This window comes from Eptatretus burgeri, chromosome 7, assembly GCF_056783735.1.
Source record: "Eptatretus burgeri isolate ZD-2024b chromosome 7, Ebu_testis_v1, whole genome shotgun sequence".
In the NCBI taxonomy this organism is placed as follows: Eukaryota; Metazoa; Chordata; class Myxini; order Myxiniformes; family Myxinidae; genus Eptatretus; species Eptatretus burgeri.
In genome coordinates this window covers 45,087,176-45,112,175 of record NC_140967.1, presented here as the reverse complement: position 1 = coordinate 45,112,175, position 25,000 = coordinate 45,087,176, and the positions used below count along the sequence as shown (strand labels likewise).

At 44.4% G+C, this 25,000-nt stretch overlaps 2 protein-coding genes across 4 annotated transcripts in view; one reads left to right on the top strand and one right to left on the bottom strand.

Annotated features, from left to right (window-relative positions):
• Positions 1-9,766, top strand: part of SERPINH1 (serpin family H member 1) — a 32,057-nt gene extending 22,291 nt beyond the window's left edge. For all 3 annotated transcript variants that reach the window (XM_085888277.1, XM_085888276.1, XM_085888278.1), the window contains 3 exons: positions 1,159-1,257; positions 7,710-7,942; positions 8,165-9,766. In XM_085888277.1, coding sequence (XP_085744403.1) covers positions 1,159-1,257; positions 7,710-7,942; positions 8,165-8,470 — 638 coding nt within the window. In that variant the 3' untranslated portion in view covers positions 8,471-9,766. The remainder of the gene's footprint in view (positions 1-1,158; positions 1,258-7,709; positions 7,943-8,164) is intronic.
• Positions 9,767-14,104: 4,338 nt separating this feature from the next.
• Positions 14,105-25,000, bottom strand: part of SNRNP200 (small nuclear ribonucleoprotein U5 subunit 200) — a 48,269-nt gene continuing 37,373 nt past the window's right edge. The window contains exons 35-45 of the mRNA XM_085888275.1: positions 24,820-24,928; positions 24,587-24,695; positions 24,277-24,466; positions 23,884-24,048; positions 23,589-23,710; positions 23,299-23,442; positions 22,999-23,175; positions 22,663-22,823; positions 22,408-22,489; positions 14,774-14,866; positions 14,105-14,629 (exon numbers count right to left, since the gene is read on the bottom strand). Of these exons, the coding sequence (XP_085744401.1) occupies positions 14,474-14,629; positions 14,774-14,866; positions 22,408-22,489; positions 22,663-22,823; positions 22,999-23,175; positions 23,299-23,442; positions 23,589-23,710; positions 23,884-24,048; positions 24,277-24,466; positions 24,587-24,695; positions 24,820-24,928 (1,508 nt within the window). The 3' untranslated portion in view covers positions 14,105-14,473. The remainder of the gene's footprint in view (positions 14,630-14,773; positions 14,867-22,407; positions 22,490-22,662; positions 22,824-22,998; positions 23,176-23,298; positions 23,443-23,588; positions 23,711-23,883; positions 24,049-24,276; positions 24,467-24,586; positions 24,696-24,819; positions 24,929-25,000) is intronic.

Sequence of the window (25,000 nt, the reverse complement as noted above, 5' to 3'; positions counted from 1 at the left end):
CAGGGCACTATTGGCCAAGTGACTCGTACAGGTGGCTGAGTGATGACATGCCTGGTGTTGGCTTAATGGCTGGAGTGGTGGGCTTGGGATCCTCGAGTCCTGAGTTCAAATCCCACTTGGCTGTTGAATTAATACCAGGTGGGGTTGACTCTGCCTGTCATCCTTCCAAGGTCGGAAAAATGAGTGCCAGCATGCTGGTATACTGTGTCGGAGTAGCGACCCATCCAGGATTGTGCCCAATAGCCAAGGAGACTGCTTCGGCAGCACCAATGCTCTGCACAGAGTATGGTCCCATGGATGGATGGATGGAGTGATTACTGTGCGTCACAGAAGCAGTCAGTCATTGGATTTCCAGTCAAACGTCAGAGTTAAAATCTGGCCAGTGGAATGACTTGGCGGAATGACTTGGCCAGCGGAATGACGTCAGAGCAATTGGCCAGCGGAATGACTCTGCTGAAACACAATTCAGCACCGAGATGTTTAAAGGTGGGAGTGGGTATTTAGAAGAAAAGATAGCACAGTAGTGGGACAACAGAGGGATTGAAAGGTAAGGTTATGTTATCTCTGGTGATGCTAATTAGGGAAATCGATGGGACAGTTAGTCTAAACACACATAATAGGTCAACTGAAGATATAGCTAACAAATCTAATTAATTAATTAAATTATCTTTCCCCTAGGCTATTTTCCTTGCAGTATGTTTGGAGTAATCTTGAGATTGATTGATTAGTTGACAGCGTTTTGGACAGAGGAAAGTTCGCAGGAGTAACTGTTGTCAAGTACCAGGAATGAAAAGGCCAACAAAAAAATTTCAACACATCTTTCAGCATCTCACCTCTCCCTCTCCAAGCACTGCTGCATCAAAACATTCTTCCACACCATTATTCTAAAGTCAAGAGCAAAAGGGCAGGAAAATCATCTGCCTTTTCATAAACATCCAAAAAAAAAGAAGACTTCTTGTGCATGCAAACGGGCTAGGTGGGACAGCACGTACAAGACAGCCTATGCTGAGAAATGGAGGTGCAGGCAAAATAGTGAGTCCGGCCGCTTGACACTGCTCAAGAGGCTACATCGCTTGGCATGGCACCGCATCTCGGTATTAACGTTGCATTAGTAATGCTGGATTGTGTGTGCTCGTTGTGGATGTGTTTGTCGTGCAGGGCACTGGCATGAAGGCTTTCATCCCAACCTGTCGGACCCACGGGGCTTCCTGATGGCACACACACTCACCCGTTCCATCGACTTTATGCACCGCACTGGTAATATAACCTTGCCCCCAGCAAGTTACACACGTACATTTCAAGTGAGCAAATCTCACTTTTCAACTTGTACAAAAGGAATTTTGTGATGTAACATGATAATTGTGAGGCATGTCTCGTATTCTAGAAACATGAAGCATTTATAATGAAACATTGCAATTTAAACCTCTCTTTTTTTTCGATACAAAATCGAGGCTCATGGAAGAGTGAGGATGTTTCTTTTGTGCCGAATTTTTGTTGGATTTTTTTTTTCATTACTAGTTTATTTTTGAGTCTTAGGCTGGGGTAATATGGGAGATTAATTGTCTGAGTATGCTGCCTCGGTTGTCCGTTTCTCGTGACACCCAAACACTGAAACACCTGAGCAGTCGTGAATTGCTTCCTTCTGTTAGGGTTATTTGACGCACAGTGGGTTTTCATCATCATCTCTCGCTCTCTCACAGATTGAAATATTTTCACACAGAGCACATGAAATAGTTTATGTTCCATGACAGACAAAATGTGCAAAAGTTTGTGTCTTTCCATCAAAATATACCAATTCATTATCCTCCGTTCACTTTCCCTATCAGGCTGTCAATCAGACGCTTGAACTCCCCGTCCAAGCAGGCTGAAATAAGAGGTTTATGCACCACAGATCATTGGAATGTCAGTGTTGATCAAATTGGCTGATTTGGATGCAATTGCAAGATGACAGTGCAGGGAGTACATGTGGGTCGACATTGGCGACACTTCATTTTGGCAGAAGAGCTGAACAAAAATTTTCATGAATAATTACCTGCACTGTCATTGGCACTGTGTCATGATGTAAAAACAATGCATTATAGAATGTTGAAGAACTTGTCACAGGATAAAGTCAAGGCAGCGCGCCATGGCAATGAGTCCCCACATTACGCCCAGCCTAATATGTGCTTGTATATATTTATATGAGAGCTATTATTTGCCTTGTAGCCCGAGTAGAAAGAAACTGTGAATCAAATCTGCCGCTGCCTTGTGGTTCAGGTTTTTCCACCAAAGGCTAAGGGTTTAACAGGGTAACAGTAACAAAGGAGGTGGCCTTTGCAGTCATCAACCCATGGACCACCTTCTGGCAAGGTGTATTACCCTATTTTAGCCTCCCGATCACGGTTGCGTAAAGCCATGGGAGCAGGTGGTGGATTGCCATGCAGGCAGCTGGCACATTTTGCCAGTAATGGCTACATGGCCTTGATGCAAAGCAGAGGATTCTCTAATGGAGAATAATGGCTAGGATCTATATAACAGACACTGCCCAGAAGGCAATGGCAAACCACTTATGTACATGCCAAGAAAACAATAATGATCAGAAATCTAAGAGATAAAGCTTTGGTGCCGGAGGATGAGCACTTGGGTTGAAAGCACCCAATGACTACTGTGGAAGAGGAAAGTGTTTTGTTGAGTAGGGCTGGATTAAACCCGCAAGGAAATCCAGTTGCTGAGGTCACTACAAGTGAAAGTTGAATTCTGAGCTTCTCAACCATTTACAAAATTGGGACAGGGAATGTAAGGCCAATGAATCAGGAAAAGTTAGATGTAAGGAGAGAGGTGGAGAGGACGTGAACTCAAATTATGGTGATAAGTGAATTCAGATGGATTGGTTTGGGGCAGTTTCAATCTGACGATGACAAAGTGTTCTTTTCTGATCACGAAACCAGTAAAAGAAATGGAGTGGCAGTGATTTGCAATAAGAAGACGGTGGTGTCAGTACTGGGATACAACCCAGTCAATGATCAAGGTTAAAATCAGCTAGGATGAAAGGACATCTGGTGAACACCACCATCATTCAGATATTTGCTTCAACTTCTGCAACGGATAAGGAAAATGCAGAAGAGTTTTATGGAAATTTGCATGAACTGGTAGAACAGGTGCTTAAAGGGGATGTTTTAATTATTATGAGAGACTGGAATGCAAACATTGGAGGGGCAGGAGCACCAGGGATTGCAGGAAAGCATGGTATTGGTATCCAAAATGAGCCGGGGGAATGAATGCTGGAGTTCTGTATGGAGAATGAGCTCATAATTGGAAATACATCGTTTAAACAACCCAAGTTCAAACAAGTAGACTGTACACATGGCCTACACCAGATGGGAAACAGAGAAATCAGATTGATGACATTCTAATCAATAGAAGATGGAGAAGTGTTGTGCAATTCTCCAACAATCTGCCAAACACAGACTGTGGGGGCAGATCATGAACTCTGTGGCAAAACTATGAGTCAAACTGAGAAAGGTGAAAAAAAAATATCAAAAACTCCAACCAGATATGATCTTGAAAATGTATCCAAACAAATGCAAAGAAAAACCGTTTTTCAGAGTTGGACTTTGTTGACAGAATGCCAGACTAATTGTGTCAAGAATTAAAAGACATTGTAAAAGACGAGAACGGCACTCGGTAGAGCGCATACCTCTGCCAGGCTGAACAGTTTACGTTTTGTATCCCACTGAGAGGAGGATCTGCATCCGGACCTGAACCAAAATCGAATCCGCTTGTTCTTGTTACCTTCCCAACTCATCCAGATAGTCTTGTCATAAGTTGTCCACGACTTTTTAAAATACAATATCATGCACCCATGCTTCACCAGATATCAAATTTCGTCTGAATCCGTCCACAACGTTTTGAGATATCCTATTCAGAGACAGACAGACAGACAAGCCGGTAGGCGACATGGGTGGTCGCTAGACTAAGGCGAATTTGAAATATGTAGATAAGAAAACACATCAGATGGCATTTTTGCCGTTCGTTGTTCCATATAGGAACATGACGAGCAACTGTCCATTCATCATTTGTGTTCGATTCCCTAACCATACGTTAGGGAATCCCAACGCGAACATTGGGGTGAAAGCATATAGTAATATAATTGCATACTCGTCATACAGTTTTTGATGGATCAGGCTGAAATTTTTTGACAAAGAGGTTGATTATAGTGCGCATAAAAGCACGGAAGCCGATTTTTGATTTTTGAAAAAAAATAAAATAAAATTTCGGATTTTTTCAAAAATTTCAGTCCCGTTGCTTGGCAACGGTGGCATCCATAGCAACGGTGCTCAAAAGCGTACAACTAGATCCTGGTATGAACCTACCAGTCAAGTTTCATCAAAATCAGTTGACTCCTCTGACCTCCAGAGCTGTCCATTACATACAAACAAACAGACAGACGGAAAACCTGAGACTAAGGGTCGTCTAGCGACCACCCAATAGACAAGGGTGAAAACATAACCTCTGGCCACTTTCGGCGGCAGATGTAATAACAGACCAGAAGAACCAATACACAGTATATACTCGTGAATCTTCGATTTCATAAGTAACAAAGGGGTGAAAACATAACCTCTGTTCACCCCCAGCTGGCGGAGGTAAAGATGTCACAAAACAACATCCTAAAAACAAGCAGAAAGAAAAAGAGAGATGAAAACCGAAGGCGCATCGAGAGGACGTGAAGCAACTGCATGCCGACTTCAGACAAAGAGCTATAGGTCCAATACTCCTTGGTCCAAATAATGAAGTGAGTGTAGAATGTTGGAGAAATTCTGAGATGGTTCACTTTGGGGAGAACAGCCATGACAGGATTGACCATCCCTCCATGGGGACCATACTCTATGCAGAGCGTTGGTGCTGCCCAAGCAGTCTCCTTGGCTCTTGGGCACAATCCTGGATGGGTTGCCACTCCGACACAGGATACCAGAAAGCTGGCACTCATTTTGCCTACCTCAGAAGGATGACAGACTGAGTTAACCCCACCTGGTATTAATTCAAGAGCTGAGCAGGATTTGAACTCAGGACCCTCGGATTCCAATCCCACCACTCGAGCCATTAAGACAGGATTGACAAAGATCTGGAAAGACAAAGATGTGACAATACAAACCAAGAGGAGGCTGGTGAAGGCTCTGGTATTTTCAGTTGCAATGTATGGATGTAAGTCATGGGCAGTGAAGAAGAAAGAAAGAAAGGAAGGAAGAACATTGACAGTTTTAAAACCTGATGTTGGAGACACGAATGTTAAAGCTTCCATGGACTGCTGCAAGAAGAACACACAAATCAGTGCTTGAAGAAATGAGAACACCATGCACCACGTACATTAGAAGCACTGATGCTAAAACAGAAACTGTCATACTTTGGACACCTCATGTGTGCAGAAAACAAAACTCTAGAGGAATCAATCATGCTGGGTAGGGTTGAGGGAAGAAGAGTAAGAATCAGACCGTGTTTGTGTGTATGTGTTGCTGGGTGGATGGGGTCAAGGTGCAACCAAGCTGTCTCTGCCAGATCTTCGGGCACTGGTGCAGGATTGGGATGTTTGGAGAAATCTGCTCACTAACGTTCCCACGGGTGTGTGTTCCTGTTACCAAGCAGCCAGCTACTGCTTGCCGAGCCAGCCGTTCCGTTTCAACAGTTTCCAAAGGAGTGCTTGCTTGGGTGCTTAAGCCACTTGGCGAACGCCCAACAAGAAACTTAGCAACTGAACACGCATCGGGCACGACTTGACGGAACGAGATAATTCGATAAGTTTGAGCACTTCCTGTGACTGAAGGTTTTGTTTAAACCAAAAATGATGGAAGAGCCTCGAGGTATAGGCCTATTCCAGTCGTCCGTCTTTAAAAAAACATCCATGTATCCAAGAAGCAGTGTCCCGACATGGCAGGAATTTTTATATATTTACCCAATGGCTTTTAAGCTTTTATAAACGAGTTTAAAAAGTGGCTCGATGTATCAAACATGTTGTGTATGAAAGTACAGTATTTGTAAATTAATATAAAAACAAGTGACTCCATTTTGGAAAAGGGGCTTTTAGTTTTTCAATGCATCTTTGCCCTTAGGGCAGAATCCTGAAGACCGCTTTCTACTTTTCACCTCAATAACTGCCTTCGAGGCATATATATATATATATATATATATATATATATATGATTGACAAGGTTCAGATCTTCGTGCAGTCTTCTTTTTCACGCACTTTAAGTCAGTCAAGCTTCTTCAACACTTCAACACGTTGATCGAAGTTGAGGATAATCCTTTTTCTGTCGAGCAATGACTATGATAGAAAGAAAGTGAACGTAACAATGTAAAACGAGAAGGCGTGGACGAGAGAACAATTTTACTGTACGTGTGTGGCCTTACATGCAAAAACAAACAAAAAAAACTTTCAAACAACCACACAGGCCGTTCCTTCGCTCTCGAAAACGACGACTGGATTGGGGCATTGTGTTTATCTATAAATGCGCATAAGAAATCGAGAAATTATTAGAATACAGTAAGTCATCACTATCCGGAAGTCCATACGTTGTAACCCGTAATGGGGAATGTGGCTGAGGTTCTCTTCCCCAACGGCCACGCCTACGCAGCAACGTGTCCTGTCATTGGTTGGTAAATAAATGGCCGCAGCAACGTATCCTGTCATTGGTTTGGTAAATAAATGGCCATAACTTGGAAACCACTTGTCCGATTAATATCAAACCTTGAAAAGGCACATACTCAGGCGACAGGGCCCCAGCAATATATCTGGCAAGTTTCAATTAGATCGGACCAGTGGTTGTTGAGACATAGACACACAGACACACACACTCACACGGCCTGTGTGAAGTCAGAGCGAAGGAAGTGAAGGAACGGCCTGTGTGGTTGTTGTTTCTGGCACGCGGTTTGAAAGGTTTTTTTTGGGGGGGTTGCACGTACAGCCACGCACATACGGGCACGCGAGAGGGATGGAACGGCCTGTGTGGTTGTTTCTGGCACGTGGTTTGAAAGTTTTTTTTTTATTTTTTTGCACGTACAAGTTGTGTTAAAGACTGGAGGACACGAGTTAACACGATATGGGATTACAAACTGCCATTCACCGTGATGTGTATGTGGGTGTGTGTGCGCTCGAATGAAACGACACACGACATCCATTTTTCCCTTCTATTCTTGTTTATTTACCCTCGTCAGAGGAGAGGGTGTTGCATTTGTGTTCATTTGTCTGTCTGTCTGTCCAGAACGTGAGTACTGTATGTGTATTAACTACATCAGAATCCTAAAACCCTTTGAGCCCAAAGACCTCCAACACCCTTTAAGACCCTTTCAGAACCCTCGGATGCTTTAGACCCCAAATACCTTTTAAGAGCCCTAAGACTTGAAGACCCTCAGACTCCTTTCAACCATCACAACTTTTCAGACCTTTGACCTTTACACATTTATAACTGGACCATTGAGACCTTTCATTTAATACAATCTTCCATTCATTTGCCACAAAACAAGTCCAGGCGAGGGTCTGCAGTCTCTGATTGCTCATTCTATTTAATACGTGTTGATGTTCACATCGGTGTTTCAAACACCAAGGAAGAAAAAATTAAATGCGATTAGATGAATGACCATCATTCAAAAGTGTCCCAAATATGGTGTTCATCTGTTTCAACCTTTATTGTAAATCATGTGGTACCCTCAGTCGAATCTAACCTCTCTCTCTCTTCCAGGTTTCTACAAACTTTATGACGATGAGGAAAAGAGGCTGCAGGTGCTCGAAATGCCATTGGCCAAAGAGTTGGCAAGCGTTGTGATCCTGCTTCCACGACAAACAGGTGGTCTCCACAAGATAGAGGAGATTCTTACAGTGGAGCAACTTCGGAAGTGGCGTTCTGTAATGGTGTTGAAGGCAGTTGCAGTATCTCTACCTCGGGTCTCTATAGAGAGCGTTTTTGACCTTCAGGTAGGTTACAGACATAAATGATCAACTTAAAATTGTACCAGAGCATGTCTAAAATTATTTTATCGCTCCTCCCTCACCCAATCCCCCTTTCCACTGGCTCTACTTTAATTACAAAGTTAAACAAACATGTAATTTCACGACTCATTGTAGATCAAATAAGACTTGCAATAAACTGTCTTTGTCCTAAATTTTGCATTGTTCGTTGTTTTTTTTTCATTTCAGGATGACGCCGTTAAAAAACTCGGCCTGTCACGAGTGATAGACAAGACCAGATCCGACCTCTCTGGCATCGCCTCGGCGAAAGGTCTCCATGTTAGCCGAGTCTCTCATGGAGCGGCATTTGAGTTTGGGCCAGAAGGGGACCCTCACCCTCCTGACCTCTATGCAAGAAAAGAGCTGCGCTCAGCTTCTTTGTTCTATGCCGACCGTCCATTTGCCTTTGTCATTATTGATTCCAAATCCCAGTTTCCGCTCTTAATTGGTAGATTTGCGAAACCTAAAGGCTCAGGCAGACACGATGAGTTATGAGTACAAATACTCTAAGGAGGGACTTACTTGAGGGTTTATCATTCTAAATGGGGCTGCTGTGATGACACGGAGAGGCTCGTACTGTTGGGAAAAGGCCAAAGAACAAGCTATTGAGGAATAGATTTCTGCATTGGTTCCAAGAAGACATCTGATATTGTGACTACAGGGTGGCCCAAAAATGATAACATTGTGCAAATAAAACTGTCAAAGGGTGATTGTTTGCACTGTACATAACATCCAATAACTCCCCCCCCCAAAAAAAAACACCAACAACATACAGACATAACTAAAGCCCATCTAGTTCATTTAGCCCAGGATTTTTCCACGTATTAAAATTTTCTTAACATTCACGGACACCGGTTTCTGCAGAACGCCCCATGTCGGGAGACTTCTTCACTTTTTCCATTCAACTTAGATTGATTGCATCATTCCTTTCAAGTCTTCAATGTGGAATGGTGTGGACTGGTCACCCTCAATTTACATCTGTGATTATATTTTTTATGGGGCATTTGATGTTTAAAATCTTCACATAAAGGTCACAAACACTCATGGAACCAAGGCTGAAATTTGGGGGTGGCAATCAGTGGGGACTTGTTTCACAAGGTCGTGAATCAATCAATCTGGCAGTTGGAAAAGTGGCAAATTGTGGTGACATTGAACATCTCCACGATAAACCTCCAAATAATATTCACTAATGCTTCAAACTTTCCAATTGTGAATGTTAACATTATGGGCCACTCTTGTACTTTGTGGTTTTTTTTTTTGAAATTACAACAGGTTCAACCAAAATGTGGAATGCTTCAAAACACGAGTGTGAACATAATCAACGTGACAGATTTCTTTGTGTAGTTAGTGAAGCGTGCATTACACTTAATCTATTGTTTATAGTTTAAGAACAATAGTCTTGAATTAACACTTCTGTCTTAACAGTATATAATCTGAGCCCTTCCAGACAGTATGAAGTTAAATACTGTACACAAACTTTTTCTTCTTTTTTTTTTTTTTCCTCTCAATTATTGCATTTTCTTTGACAGAATTCCAACTATACAATTAGAGAGAGGGAGGTATGAACTTTTTCAATGTAAAAGTGAATGAGCTTGGAGACTTTTGCATCATTCAGTAGAAGTCATGCAAAAGCAAATAAATAAAAATATTGCTATAGGTAGTTTGAAACTCAAAAACAGTGGGAATAAACTCAGTATGCATTGTTGTACTTTATTATTACTGTTTGATATTTTTTACTGATGACCAGAAATAAAAGGAACAAGAAAAATAGCAATCAGATTGCAGACCCTTGCCAGGACTTTTGTGTGGTGTTTGTGTACTGGTGTGTTACATGAGACATAACAAGAAATGCCACTTTGTAACTGCTGGCAGTGATGACCAGATACCAAGACATCCCACTTTGATTGGACACCTGACCCATGACATTTTTGTTATTAAATTGAATATGGAATGGCATTAAAATAAATTCAATTCAAAGCAAATGGAAGACAAATAGGTCCAGTCTGCATTGGGGTCATCAGAAGGAACCCAAACAAGCAAAAAAACAAATATTAAATCAGGAGGAACCTGGATAGGATTCATGTTTCAGCTGCTGCTCCTCTACCCTCAAACTCATCCAGGCACAGCCAAGTGAGCGTTTTCAAAAAAAATAAAAATGAACCCAGATGAAAAAATTAAATAATTTTGGCTGCCACACGATGTGTCCGTTCAGGTTGAAATTTAAAACGTACTGTTGTGAATTCGCGCCCGCCGGCGTGCGGTCGGCCACGTGACTCGAATCGCGGCACGTCGCCCACGGACGGACAATTCTGTCGTGACCCTCTAGGACTAACGCCAGGAGTTAGTCACGGGTGGGCCTTTCGGCCTCACCACGATCGTGCCAATCGGCCACCCGCGTGGGATAGGGTTGTTCGCCAAACTCGACCTACCTAAGTACCCACGCGGATGGTAGACCGGGAGATTGCACCTCGCCGCTTAAGCGGTCTGTTCCGTACTATCGGGATAACCGAGCGGTGTTATCGTCGGCCTCGACGGTTCCGATTACTTATCGGGCGTATTAAGCCCATGACGAACCCGTTACGTGAAGCAAGATGGAGATTCAACAAAGGGAAGGACGCAGCGAAATGGGGAACAAGTTCACACAAGCACTTTTCACACGACACACGGAGGCACACATATAGCAATTAAAACAATTATGCACATATATCAATTTAAAACAACAACAACAATGCAGAGCTACTACCGAATACGCGAACACACGGCAACACTTAAAACAATACTACCTGACGGACGGCGCCACCCACAGACATTTACACCAAACCCCAAAAGAAAATGGAAGTGCGACTTCCCTGATCGCGTCGAGTCCTCCTTTTGCGACCGCAACTCTGAGCCCCTCCGGCGTGCTCCGCGAGCTCGTGCCGCTCGTGTGGTCCGCTCGACGGTACGGACGGGGTTTGTTCGGCGCTGTTTTCCGCGCTCGCGCACGGGTCAACGAAGCAAGGCAGGAACAACAAGCTCACGACTCAGACCAGAAGATGACCATGAAGACCAACCCTCGACCAACCACTCACTCCAACTCTCGACCAACGACTCCAACAACAACTCAAGATCCGTCCTGTCCGCCTTTTGTAGCGCGGGGCTCCGCCCTTCGCTCCGCCCCGTTTTCGGCCCCCCTCCCTTCGAGCTTCTTGGAGAAGCCTCTCGAAGGGGGGCGTGACCTCTTGCTTTCCCTCCACCCCGCGCCGTGCGGGGGCCGGGGGAGTCAGTCTTGGCTCAGAGCCAGGGAATTATTCCCCCAAAAAGAGGCCCCCACCTTTTCTCACCTTTGACCCCTGCATCGCCTCTCCTCCACACCGAGCGCGGAGAACCTCGACGGGAGAAACAGGCGGGAAAACCCCCCGAGCATAGCCGTTGGTTTTTGTTTGTTCCCAGAGATCGTAACCGCACAGGACCTACTGAATGGTGAGTGGCGAAGATGTGGTAGCGTTGATGGTGGAGGTGGCATGGTTGTAGTGTGGTTGGCGCTGTGGTGGGGATGGCGTGGTTGTTGAGATGCTGTTTGTTTGAAATAAAAGATAGAACAGAAAAAATGGCTAACTCAAAGAGTCGCAGCCCGGATGGATCACATAAATTCCCTCTATACAACGGGTTTGGGCTAACTTCACATGTACTTACAGAGATCTCACCTATGGGACCTGAATGGTGGTTTGCGAATTTCCACAACCGTAACAGTATATTCACCATCACTATTAGATCATAATTGTGAAGTTTCATAATGATTAATGAAGCAGTTCAAGATAGGATTTTAAAAAGATCTTCACTCAATCCAATATGACTGCCAGACCATGCAACATCAATTATTTGTGAATACCCTGGTATCCCCAAGGCTTGGGAACATCTGTGTGAAGTTTCCCTTCGATCTGTCCAGGAGAAGATTTTTATAGGTTTTATGGTAAATCCAATATGGTTACCAAACCATGATGTGACCTATGTGTGAACATTTTGTTCCTCATGGATAGGTGGTTATACGTGTAAAGTTTCACCTATTCAGCCATTTCAGAGAATGTTTTTCAACGTTAAAAAACACCTTGACTGCCAAACCACGTGACCGATGACATCATAATTATCATCAAAACATTCTACAGTAGTCGCCCCAATGGTGAAAACTTCATCTCAATCTGAAAAGCGGTTGCAGAGAAAAAAAAACACTCGTTCTGTATGGAGACAAACGGACACGAATGCAATACCCTCTCTGGCAGGGGTAATATTGTTACGAATCTGGCAGCCATAAGCACTCAACATTCAGGTCCCCGTAGCTCAGTTATTTCGTAAAGTAAATGTGGATAGATAGGTCCCTTTCCCCTATGTCTAATGGGAATTAAGTGTACATGCACTGCAAAGTTATTTTATAGATAGGATTTTTACCCCAACAACAACCCTCTGCTCGCAGCATTGTCCGCGCTCTTCGCACGCTCGCCGGCATGTGGGTGTGTGGAATTCCATGCCCCAGGCGGTATGGATTTCGCACCAAATATGGTCACGAAGCGTTTCGCTCTGGCTTGGCCCAAATATGGGCACAGAGCGTTTTGTTCTGGCTTCGTGCCAAATAAGGGTATGCATCATTTTCCGCCCAATGGGCAACGCGCGGACCAAAGCCGGGGCGGTCCTTCTCAAGAAGGCGGAGCCACGACACGTCGTCCACCCAATGGGAGCAGGCGACGGGGGAGCGGATCTGCCCCAAAAAAACGGATGGAATTGATTGATTGCGTCCCGTCTGCTCGAGCGCTCTTCTGTCTGGGTCTGCGGCTGACTGTATCCTGCGCATCCAAGGCGTCTCGTCTGGCGCATTACAACAAGCAGTCGACCATCTCATCACGGGAGATCACCTCGTCTTGCCTCCTCTGGGTTTGGCTGCCCTGGTCCGTTCTTCAGTGCCTGGTGCTCCGGGAAGGTGCGGTCGTCCAGCCGCGAGAACGCGGCCAGGTACCCAGCCACATTCTCTTCCCTCAGCTCGTCATCCCTCCCGAGCTGAAGGGGCAATAAAGACCTCGAGGTCCATCTCTTTCTGGGGAATTTATGTGTGCGTGTGTGTGTGTCCATGGGCCCTGTCTCTAAGTAGAATTGTTTAAGGAATTGCTTGTACATTTGATTCCCTTCTTTATTCGGACAACTCTGCCCTTATGTGCTCCCCTCGTCCCCCGATTATTGTAAATAAATTCCCTATTTTTGAATGTCCCAGCTCGTTCCCTGTCAATTCTTTTATTGGCTTAGCACGATGAGTGTTGAGAAATAGCGAAGCAGTAAATTGTTCATTTGAACCAACGGGCCTCGGTAGCCATCCGCTCGAGTTACACACGGTTCGGGCACGGTAACGGCTCATCCCGCTCGAGGCCTATCGAGGGTGTGAATTCCCCGGTAGCTTTGCCGTGTGGGTACTTAGGTATATTGAAGTTTGGCAATTAACCCTACCCCACGCGGTCGAATTATTGGCGATTCATGGTCCTGTAAGGGACCCGTGCCTTTCGGACTTATCCGAGGGTCACGACCTAAATTCCGGGTGTTCGATGGAGACGACTCTACTGCTCCACCTAGCGGTCGTGCTCACCACCAAGACCTGGCCCCACAACAATATTGTTGTGGGCTGGGGTTTGGTAGCGATTCATGCACGTTGGCAAGGCAATCCATAGAACCGTTCTAAGCATTTGGGGAATGAGGTGGGAAGGGAAGCAAAGCTCAAAATGCAAGCACTGAACTGAGACTATACAGGAAAAGGTAGGCCTTTTAAACTCCAAAGCTTTTTCTCGAAACAGAACATTAAAGTGGAACAGGAACATCAGCCGTTTCTACAAACTGCAAAAGAATTATTGGTGTCACTCAAATCTGGATAGATCCACTCGATGATTTACAGTAAACATTTCCTTGCACCAATTAAATAGGATAGATGGGTGTTTCGTCGATGAAGCATCAATTTTATTCAAACAAGCTAAGGAAAAGATAAGAGAGTGACATCGTCAGAAAAGGTAACGCAAACAAAAATTAGAAAACGTCTTTGGAAGTTCCCGAATCAAATATGATGAAAAGGTGATTTGCAAGGTCTGTTCAGCAAGCGTGTACAAAAATATACAACAATTCAAAGTCAGTCTGGGAAATAAATATCCAGACTTTTATTTAGAAACAGATTTGGCATTCATGAAATCGAATCCATAACTGTCACATTCATGAAGAAACCTGGAAAATTTAAATGATAGAACTAGCCATTCATTTTAAAATTACACAAATCACAACTACATAGTAAGAGCCATGAAAAAAGGAAATGGAACAAAATAATGCCAAGTGGCAACAAAGCAAAAAAGTAAAAAAGTTATCAATACAGGTTTTTAACATGAGCACAATTGTCGACTACACACATGCAAAAGTTTCTTGTGTTTGAAGGTGTGAAGTAGCAACTCATATGATGACCAAGAGATAGCTTTAGACTACAAACCCGCCAGCAAAGATTCATTCCGAGTCACTGCCACCGATGTCACTTCCAGCACCTTCGTACACATGCAGGCTGAACCCATACTCCTGATCACAGCCCATATATGCGTCACTCATGAAGTACAGCGTGTATGAGTGCGTTCCGGGTGCTGGAGCCACAAAATCCAACTTCACCTACATGGAGCGGATAAAGACGTACAGGAGGGACAGGAAGTTGACGAGAGGTGGGAAATGTTTACATGCTGGTTTTACTTCCGGGTAGCCTGTGTGTACGTGATCACGGGTGAATATTCGGCCTCTGTAGCAAGCCATTCTCACCTTTGCCTTCTGCTGCAAGCTGAGCCTCTTGATGGAGATAAGACTGTTCGACTTTGGGTCACCAATTACCACCCACCAACCTTCCTCGCGTTTCTGTAAAACATGAACAAGGAAGAGAGATTGCTTCTCCAAGCAGTGGCAAACGACCACGTGGACCAATATGATTTTTCCCCGATTAGTATGACGGCGGCAACTCCTTGAGACGCCGTTACTTTGGTGTGCGCAAAACGAATTTACTCTTGATAAAAGCCAGTAAACGGTATCCAAGATAAACGAATGAAGAAACTAGGGCTGGGTATGAGGCTTGAGTGATTCTTAAAATTTGAGAATCAATTCAGATTCTTCGCCAAAATGTAATCAATTCGTCCTCTTCACACACCCAACCTGCTCAACTAATTTTGTCTGAATCCATCTAACTTTTTGAGATATCCTGCACACAGACAAATGGGTAAAAAACAACCCCCATACATCATCGGTGACGAAGGGAATGAAGAGAAACAAGAGTGAGATTTCCTTTACAACACATGTCCCCTACTGATGTGATATTTTCTAAGTCAAGAAAGGCATAACTTGGTGAAACATTGACGAAACACCCTGAGACTCGAACTTTTCTGTAACTTATCATAATAAAGCCAAGTACCAAGTTTCAGTTGAATATGTTAAAGGTCAGGTCTGGTCAGGTATGGGAGCATGCACTGGAGCAGCGTGTCGCTGCGTCCATTTTCCGCCAGTTCTCTAGGGGCCTCCATCTGGCCATCCCTCAGGCAGAAGCCTGGCACATCCCCATCTTCTTGAGATGCTGATCAACCTGCTGCAGCCACGAGGCACGTGGTTGGCCAATTTACTTCCTCCACTCACGAGGCTCCCTCGCTGAGAGAATATGGTGAGCAGGATCAGCGTCAGGAAAACGAGCCACATGTCCATGCAGCCGCAGCTGACGCTCACAGACTATGCAGGAAACAAATCGCATCTCAGTCTCTCCCAGCAACTGCTCATTGGATAGAAAGTCTGACCAGCGATAGCCAAGGATTCTCCGAAGAGACCTGGTACCAAAGGAATCAAGTCTCCGTCTCAGATCCCTGATCAGAGTCCAAGTTTCACATCCGTAGAGCAAGACTGGAAGCACCAAGGACCTAAAGACTCAGACTTTCATACCCCCGCACAGGTCAAGACAGTGCCACACCCCATTATCCAGTGAATCCATGACCCCTAGGCCTGACCTGACCCAGACGTCCATTGACCTCTGGCTCACAGCCAGCAGAGACATGAATATCACTGCCAAGGTAAGTGAATCTCTCCGTGAAACATGCTCACCACAAACAGGTACAGACAAGATAGCATCATCCACAATGTAATTGAAAGCCTGGATCTTAGTTTTGACCCAGGAAACCCGGAATCCCAGTGGCTCCGACTCCTCATTCAGCACAACGAGGGCCCCCAAAAGGATATCCAGAGTCTCCGCAAAGATGATTGCATCATCTGTGAAATCAAGGTCAGAGATCTTGACATTCCCAAACGATGCACCGCAGCTTGATCTCTCTGACATCCTCCCCAGAATCCAGTTCATACAAGTGCTGAAAAGTGTGGGGGCCAGTACACACCCCTGCTGAACTCCAGTAGCAACTGGAAATAAGTCGGAGATGGTACCACCACATCTCACAGCACTCTCAGTACCAGAGTATAGTTCAGAAATCAGATTGATCAGTTTTGGTGGCACCCCACGAAGACTAAGAATCCTCCAGAGGGCATCCTGATTCACTGAATTGAACGCTTCGCAGAGATCAACATCAGCTGCAAGCAGCCCCTGCCGAAACTCTCATCTGCATTCAGTGAGCACCCGAGGAAGAAGGGTATGGTCAATCGTTGACCCAGTACTGGGAGCAGCGTCACCCCGAGGTGGTTGTTGCAGTGTTGGCGATCACTCTTCCCTTTCCACAGAGGAACAACAAGGCCCCTCTTCCAGTCAGTTCGGAATGACACCTGTGTTCCAGGCAGAACACAGAACTGCATGCAACGACATGAGTGCAGCATTTCCACGAGCCTTGAGAAGTTCAGCATGGATGCCACAGATCCCAGGAGCTTTACCTCTTTTCAAGCGGTTCACCGCAGCCTGTGTTTCCACAAACGAAAGTGGATCACAGTTGATTGGAGGGTAAGCAGTAAGGATTGTGACACCCCTGACGTCCAACTCAACAGCTGGTGAATTAGCCTGGTACAGACGCTCAGAGTAACCAGCCCAGCGGGCCTTCACTTCGGACTCCTCAGTGAAGAACCAACCACCCTCTGCTCTAACTGCAATACACCGAGGGACTGGTTTGGAGGAATATAATGCGCAAATTCCCCAGTAAGCACTTGACCACAGGTGATGCTCTACCCCCTCACATAGGCCTCCTTGTCCCCCCTCCTTGCACTTACAGTTTTCCACCTCAACTCCCTAAACCAGTGTGACTACTCTGGCTTTTTTCACAAGATCTTGGCTATTCGTTGTTCACCTTGGCGTCTTGGTTTTCTATAGTTTTTCTCGGTGTATAGGTCTTCTCTTATCATCGCTTTTCCGAAACCTTGTGAATTATTGGCTTTTTTCATTGGCTCACCTTGGCATTTATGAAAATGAGGAGTGGTCACACTGCCCTAAACAGCTCGGCTCTGCCATCAAGTCTGGCCTACAACTCTGGTCAATGGTATCCAGTGTCTCTTGAGAGACCAAATTCTTCTTTGCCCAACGGTGAGTTCAAAGACATCCACCGGCAACATCAAGGACAGTGGTCCTGAAGACACTCCACAACTCTTAAGGATTCCCCAAAGCACCCAGACCACCCAAATCCTCACTCAGCTGTTCGCAAACTCCTCAGCTACCCTCCAATCCTTGAGCTTGCCAACATCCAGCCTAGGCTGGGATGGTACCATTCTCCCAGATTTAAGCTGCAACTTCAAATTTGCTACCACAAGCCTGTAGTCAGTATTAAGGAACTAAACACTCCGGCAGACCTTGCAGTTCTGGATAATGCTCCAGCGACCATCAACGAGCACATGGTCAATCTCCTTTGACACACCACCAGCGTTGGAATACCAAGTGCAGCGATGAGCCTGTGTGCACTGAAACCACAAACTAGCCACCCAAAGTCCATGACGTCTTACAAAGTCAAGGAACTTAGTGCTATACTGGTTCACAGTTCCAGACCCATGGGGACCAACACACGTCTCATAACCATCCCTATCGGTTTCGGTCGATGCATTGAAATCCCCCAAGACTAGAAGAGTATCTCGCCTGGGGCAGTGATCATCCACAGACGAGAGCGTGGCATAGAATGCGTCCTTCACGGTGAGATCATTCACCTCAGTCGGAGCATAGACAGAGACCAGGGAAACGACACCCAAGGAGTGACGAATCCTTAGTCTTATAATACGCTCATTGACCGGTGTTACCTCAATTATAATTGGAGTTAGCTTATTGGACACAACGACAGCAACTCTTTGGGCATGGTAACCATCAGAGCGACCAGACCAATAGTAGGTGTAACCACCGGCTATGATCTCACCATTATCCGGTCTCCGAACCTCAGAGAATGCTGCAATACCGATGTTCAAACACTTGAGCTCAGATGATAACAAAGACAGGTGATCATCCTCTGTTTGAGATAGGACATTCTCGGCACCTACCAAAAGTGATCACCTCAGGTTAACCCAAGGAGACCCGCCTGGTAGATGACACCTCAGCACCACCCTGACACACACAACCGCAATCTGACCAGGGAATGTTACCCTGTGGTTTTCCTCCTATCAAAGAGTGCAGGTCCTGAAGGGTTTTCCCCAATCCTGTTATCCAGTGAGCTTCCCTACGATGGGCAGCTGCACAGGAGGTACTCCCACAGAGTGGGTTTTCAGGTTTTTTTGCGTTTTTCTTGTGTTTTGCGGAATGAAAATTTTTCCGGTGGCCGGAGTGCAAATCCTGCCACCAACCTCCAAAAAACAAAGTAACCCAACTGCAGGAGGACGTCCGCAGACACAGTTGGGCACTAGATATGGATGGACGTTGGCTCACAAGGAGCTCCTCCGCCCTTTGACAGGTTTTGTTTTTAATCCTGCTGGGTGTCCATATCCATATACCCTCCTCACCAAGAAACTTGGTGGGGGAGATGGTTTAGTCGCAGACAACCCGACCATGGAAGAGGTTCGTACAGGTTTACATGGTACCTGTAGCAAGCCACAGATCTTATCTGGCTTGACAATAAAGGTATGGGATGTTAGAGGGTATGGGGAAAAAAAAAGTGTAAAAAAACCATAGGTGGGACGGACAGACGGAGATAGAGAACAAACCTATAGTCTCCTTCAGTGAAACCGGGAGGAGACCAATAACTCAAACGTAAAAATTATGTTCATGAGGTTTAAAAAATTAAAAACATCTAAGAAGTAAAAGTTGTTTCAAATTAATCCAAACCTCTGGGAAAATTGTAATTTTTTTCAATTCGATAAAAAAGTTGAACCTGGTTTACCCGGTGTGTAAGGCGAGAGAGCACTCCTCGATCGTTCCCGACTTTTTTTAATTTGCCGTTAATAAATATGCCATGGTACCTTTGCTGTTATGAAATATGATTTTGGAATTTCATTATACTCTATACAAACATACGGTAATAGCCTAATGCTGTCCATCGGATCCCGGATGGAGAAGACCGACACACATGCATAATGTTTGTGACAACATGTCTACTCACTTTCTTCACAACTTGAACAAACGAGAAGAAGAAAAATGGACTTGTCTTTGCTTTGTAAAGAATGACAGGAGAAGCTTTTGATATAATTTGCTGAACCAACGAATGGATTCTCGATGGACGAAGAATGATAAGACATAGTGGGAATCAACTCCGGAGACTTGGAACCGTTACTGGCAGATAATCAGCTCTGTAATTTAGGGTTCGATTCATGGTTCTGATGGAGGGAATCTATTGTCACCCAAGCCTACTGGGTACACTACACTATGGTATAGATATAATATAGAAATAGATTCAGCGCAGGGCTACAAGATTCATTCCTGGCCTTGGTAGACTCAGCTATGAGGAGCAGTTGAAGGAGACAGGGCATTATTCACCAGAAAGGAGGCAGTTACGAGGAGATATGATTGAGATGTTTAAGATAATGAAAGGTATTGATAAAATAAGTGCAGATGAATTATTGAACAGATTAGACAGTGATAGAACCAGGGGCCATGGCTTGAGAGTAAAGTAGAGGAGAGTTAAGACGGTAGTAAGGCAGGGGACTTTTACTCAGAGAGTCGTGAATGCATGAAATGGTCTTCCTGGAAAGGTAGTGGCAGCAGAAACAGTAGATAAGTTTAAATTAGAATTAGATCGGTACCTGGAAGTTATGGAGATAATAGAGGGGTATGGGGATGTTTAGGTAGTTTGAGCATTGATGGGTGATTGTGTACAGAGTGCTGTTGGTGGGGGTCTCGTCAAGGGGGGTTGTGTGGTTGATGTTTTTCTTTTCTCCTTTTCTTCCCCTCAGGGAAGGGGGCATGAGCTTCGTTAAAAACACAACTACAAAAATTACCCCCGTGTGGGGGTGACGGTCATCTCTATAATACCACAAGTTCTCAATGTTCAGTTCAGGTAACCGCGAAACAGTCCAAACTAACCGTTTAGATTTAAATAGTTCACAGAGATACACTAGGATAATATTACTAATGACATAATTAATAAATATGTATTGTTCATTTAGTACCCGGATTAACACATCAGAATCACCAGTAAGTGCAATACGTGGTTTTCCGGTCCATCCACTCTCTGGGGACATTTCATTTCCGGTGGTAGAAGAAAAGAAAAAATAGGCTAAGCTCTCGGAGATTATGATAATCCTGTAGATTATTCTTCACTGATTATAATGCAACTTTCAGAATGAAAATTGGTGAAGTATTTATAGAGATACTGAGGTTTGAAAAATCGTTAGAGCTAGCAAATTCATTAATTATTAATTCCACAGAAGTTTCGTGACTGCACAAAGTAACATGTCAGGTATGAAAAAACATTTTGTATGTCAGATTCATTAATTATTAATTCATTAATTATGGAATGTACTCATTGATATATTAATCCGAAAGCTCGAAGCATGTAGCATAATTTATCACATCCCCTCATCCGGGATCCGTGGCGTCGCCCCACAGCCTGCAGCCCTATGTCCGCCGGTGATTATGTTAGATATCGGCACGATCGAGAGGAGCCTGCGAATTATCCCTGCTGATGCACTGAATTGATGCAATCGTTCGGCCAGAATATTCGTTGTCAAGATGTTACGTGATTAAATCACCAATACAGTCACTCGAATTTATACCGCCGACATACTTCTTAACAATCACCTTCGCCCCAGAAACCACAGTCAATCTGAACCACGCTGGCCACTGCTCAGACGCCATGACCGGACTACTGCGCAGTTTGGTTAAAGATGACGCGGCATTTTGGCGCGCGCACGAAGTTTTATATTTTGAAAATAAATGCCGACGTTTACATTTCGGGTTTTGAAACTTTTGCACCTTCGGCGGAAAATGTATAAATATAAAAGGCTAAAAATGTGTTTTATATTTATATTTCATTTCTCCTTCCTTCCTTCTTTGCGAATCGCATCGGCGTTTTTGGCCATCTTCCAGATCACGTGACGATCAAACGGGAAGGAAATTCAAAAATCTGTCCGGTTAGATACAAGATAATATTTTTTACTATCATAATCAATAAACAGTTGCCGAATATCTTGTAGAATGGCAGACGAGATAGGTTTTGAAAATGGCGATTTTTATAACTTACGTGACCTCGTGACCTCGTCCCTGACCTTGAACCCGGACAAAAGTTATATCGTTGTGCAACACTCATCGACCTCTATCCCACATACTAAGTTTCATCAAGATCAGAAAGAAAAATTGTTGACAGACATACGGACGGACATTTGGTCAGGCTTTATTAGGTCATCTCGGTAGAGATGACCTAAAAACTACAAAAAAACAAAAAAAAAACAACAAACAAAAAAATATTATTTCATTAATTAAAAACTTTTTTTTGCATTTTCGTCCTTGGATCTTGTGTAGATGGGTTGGTGTGGTGTTCTTGCAGGCATGATGGGCTGAATGGCCTCCACCTGTATTGGATTTTCTTGTTATGAATGAGACAATGGTTGAAATGAATAGGATTAGGGATTTGTGCAATTAAAAAGCATTGACTGAGGTATGTTAACCACTGTGGGAAGAAAGGTGATGTTTATGACGTTAACCCTTTGTTGGAGCAAAATATCGCGTTGACCCTTCTTTTCCTCTAACGGGCATTAACCCTCTTGGCATTACCCCTCTTTTGCTCCAATGAAGGGTTAATGTTGAAAACACGAGCTGCTCCATGCTTCCCATGGAGGTTAACAAACCTCAACCTCCTGTTGATTTCATCCATTGTTCTACCTGTCCACTGACGCAGACCAACCCGAGCCTTCACGAACAAGACTAATCCTTCATTCTATGATTTAGACATCTCATTTGGCCTAAATGAAAATATTCCACAGTGAAAAGGAAATGTTGCCTTGTATAGTTATGCAACATGCAGCTTGGTCATCCCGTGTAACTGTAAGACGAAAACACTCATAAAGTACAACCATGTGCGAGATACCTGTGGGAAAAACGGTGCAATGACAGGCCCGGTGACTTCATCCTCCCGTTCCAACTGCACCATCACGACCACTGCTGAACCGCTGCAAGGAATCATTTACATACATTTTACACCACAACAAAACGAACCCCAGAGAACTAAATTTAAACCCAAATCAATCAAAACGGCTTTCAAACTGTCTTTAGGGTGAAATTTAGTGTAGCTAAAGTTGAGTTTTGGGCCTTGATGGATGAAGATCAAGTGAAAATGTTTTACCTCCTAATATTTTCTTTGTCCTGCACTTCATACGACAGCTCGATGTTGGGGTAATGATTGCAAAAACGTGCTACGTCGGCCATCTGCTCATCACCAAGCTGAAGGAGAGCAGAGCGCTCTCCATCCTCCATCTCCAGGATATCAAAAATGCTCTCCACCCCCTGTGAGCCAGAAAAGAGAGGAAGAAAGAGGGTCAAGGCTTCACATAGAAAGCTATAAAATATTTTGAGACTTATCAAGAATCCCACACCTGGTTGAAACCTTCCTGATAGATCTTTAAAAAAAGAAACCAAAACACCATCTACATCTTATCTGCACAGAAATCTGATCACACACCTTCTCCGCACAGCGCTTGATGAGCTCCGGTGTGAAATGAGGGAGCTGCTTCAGGTATGAATCACGTGACCACATTGCCTGAGTGATCATTTGAGCCAGCTCCATTGCAGCAAGTGCAGGGCCAAGCCAGCCATTTGACGAGAGCACGTCCACACATGCCTGGACTAACCGAACTGCCTGAAAGCAACCAAGGAAAGCACATGGCCTTTAGGAGATATACGTATACCAAATAGTGCATAGCAAGGCACACCAGCACTGCCCAACCATTCGGCCTGAGAAAGTAGTAATTAGTGGCTGTACCTTTGTCAGTATCTCTTCAGTGTCCGACTGCAATTCTGCAGTGAGCTGCGTCCGTGAGAGGTGTGCTTGCAGCAGTAGGTTTGCTTTCAAATGAGGATCATTGAACTTGGGATTCGTGGGCTTGTTGGGCACTTTTGCTAAGAGCTGAAGGATCCACAAGCCACCGTGCATGTTAGTAATGGGTCATACGACTCGAAGATAGACCATTAATAGTTAACCTGCACTTTACACTCGTTTTCAAACATATACAACAGGTTTGAAACCTTCAAATCTCACAACCTGCTCCTTACCTGGCGCAACAATGCATCTTCGTGGTGCCGAATCGGAACACTCGCATACTCTGCCGCATTTGACACTATCTCCAGTAGGCCTCGCACCTTGGTCTTTGCATTCAGAGACATGCTGAAAAGCTCTGCCAAAACATCACGTCAATTCACCGAGTCTGTCGTCAACAACAAACTGAAATAGATCACCATGAAGTGTTTTACCATTATCGTTTGGTCATTTCCAGATGATTTAACACATGATGCATAAGAACTACCATCACAGAAGCACAAGAAAAGTAGAGAGAGCATATCCCAGTACCAATAGTGGTGTAGTTGATGTAATAGTAAGCTGCAATCATGCCCAGGTTGAGTGGTGTTACATCAGTCTCATCCTCTATATTGATGCAGCGAGAAGCCTCCAAGTCACTCAACGTACTCTCCACCAGCTCAGAGAGGTGGTCGGACAGGTGCCGGTGAGAGACGCCTGTGTTGGGTCAAAAGCGTAGCAGAATAAAACGGCTGCTTCGAACATTGTTACAGAAATTGCTACGAGTTATAAAAGCATAAAACAAAAGCAAGTAAGGTGCTTTACAATGTAGCTCATCCTAAAGGAAAACCGTGATGAGGTTATTCATGCAAAAAAGAAGAGATCCTTGAACTGAAGATGTACAATCAGCCATCAATGAGTCATCAAACAGGTCATCAGTATGACCTTGCAAGTTGTAGTAGTTGGGGTTCTGAGTCATGCGCCGATACAGAAACGTCCATGTGAGGTAATCCACCGCATCCTGCTTGTTCTCGATGGTCTTGGTAACGACCTCTGCATTAAAGTGGTCATGCAGCGCATGGTCCAGGTGGGATTCTATTGGCAGGGGCTCATAAAGGAACTTCTTATAAAGGTCCTGAAAGATGGCATATGGGTATAAAGATGGAGGAAAGGAATGAAAGTTAATAGACAAAATAAAAAGGGGTAAGTGGAGGACATACAGCACTGTGTTCACACATGTCACATAAAACATCACCTTCTTAGAAGCTTGACACAGGATGACACAACGACCCTCTGCATCGTAGCTTGGCCGGTTTGCACGACCAACCATCTGCAGGACGTCATATATGGGGTAGTCCACGTAACTGAAAGAATAATTGGGTGTGCACAGTGAGAAAGAACCAAGGAGGGCGTCAAAACGGATGAAAAAGGAAAAAGCATTCGGGAAGACTATTAAAATGGTGGTGCTCTTGGCAGCCACACACTTACGCATGGATACGACCATTGTAGAATTGCGTGTCCATGACGACGACGAGATGTGCAGAAACACTCAGTCCCCAGCAGAGTGTGCGTGAAACCACCAGAACCTGCACAGCCCCTAGAGCAAAAAAGAACAACCACTTTTTAAAATGTTGTGGAGCAAACCAGAACAGTAATGACTCTCCCTCAA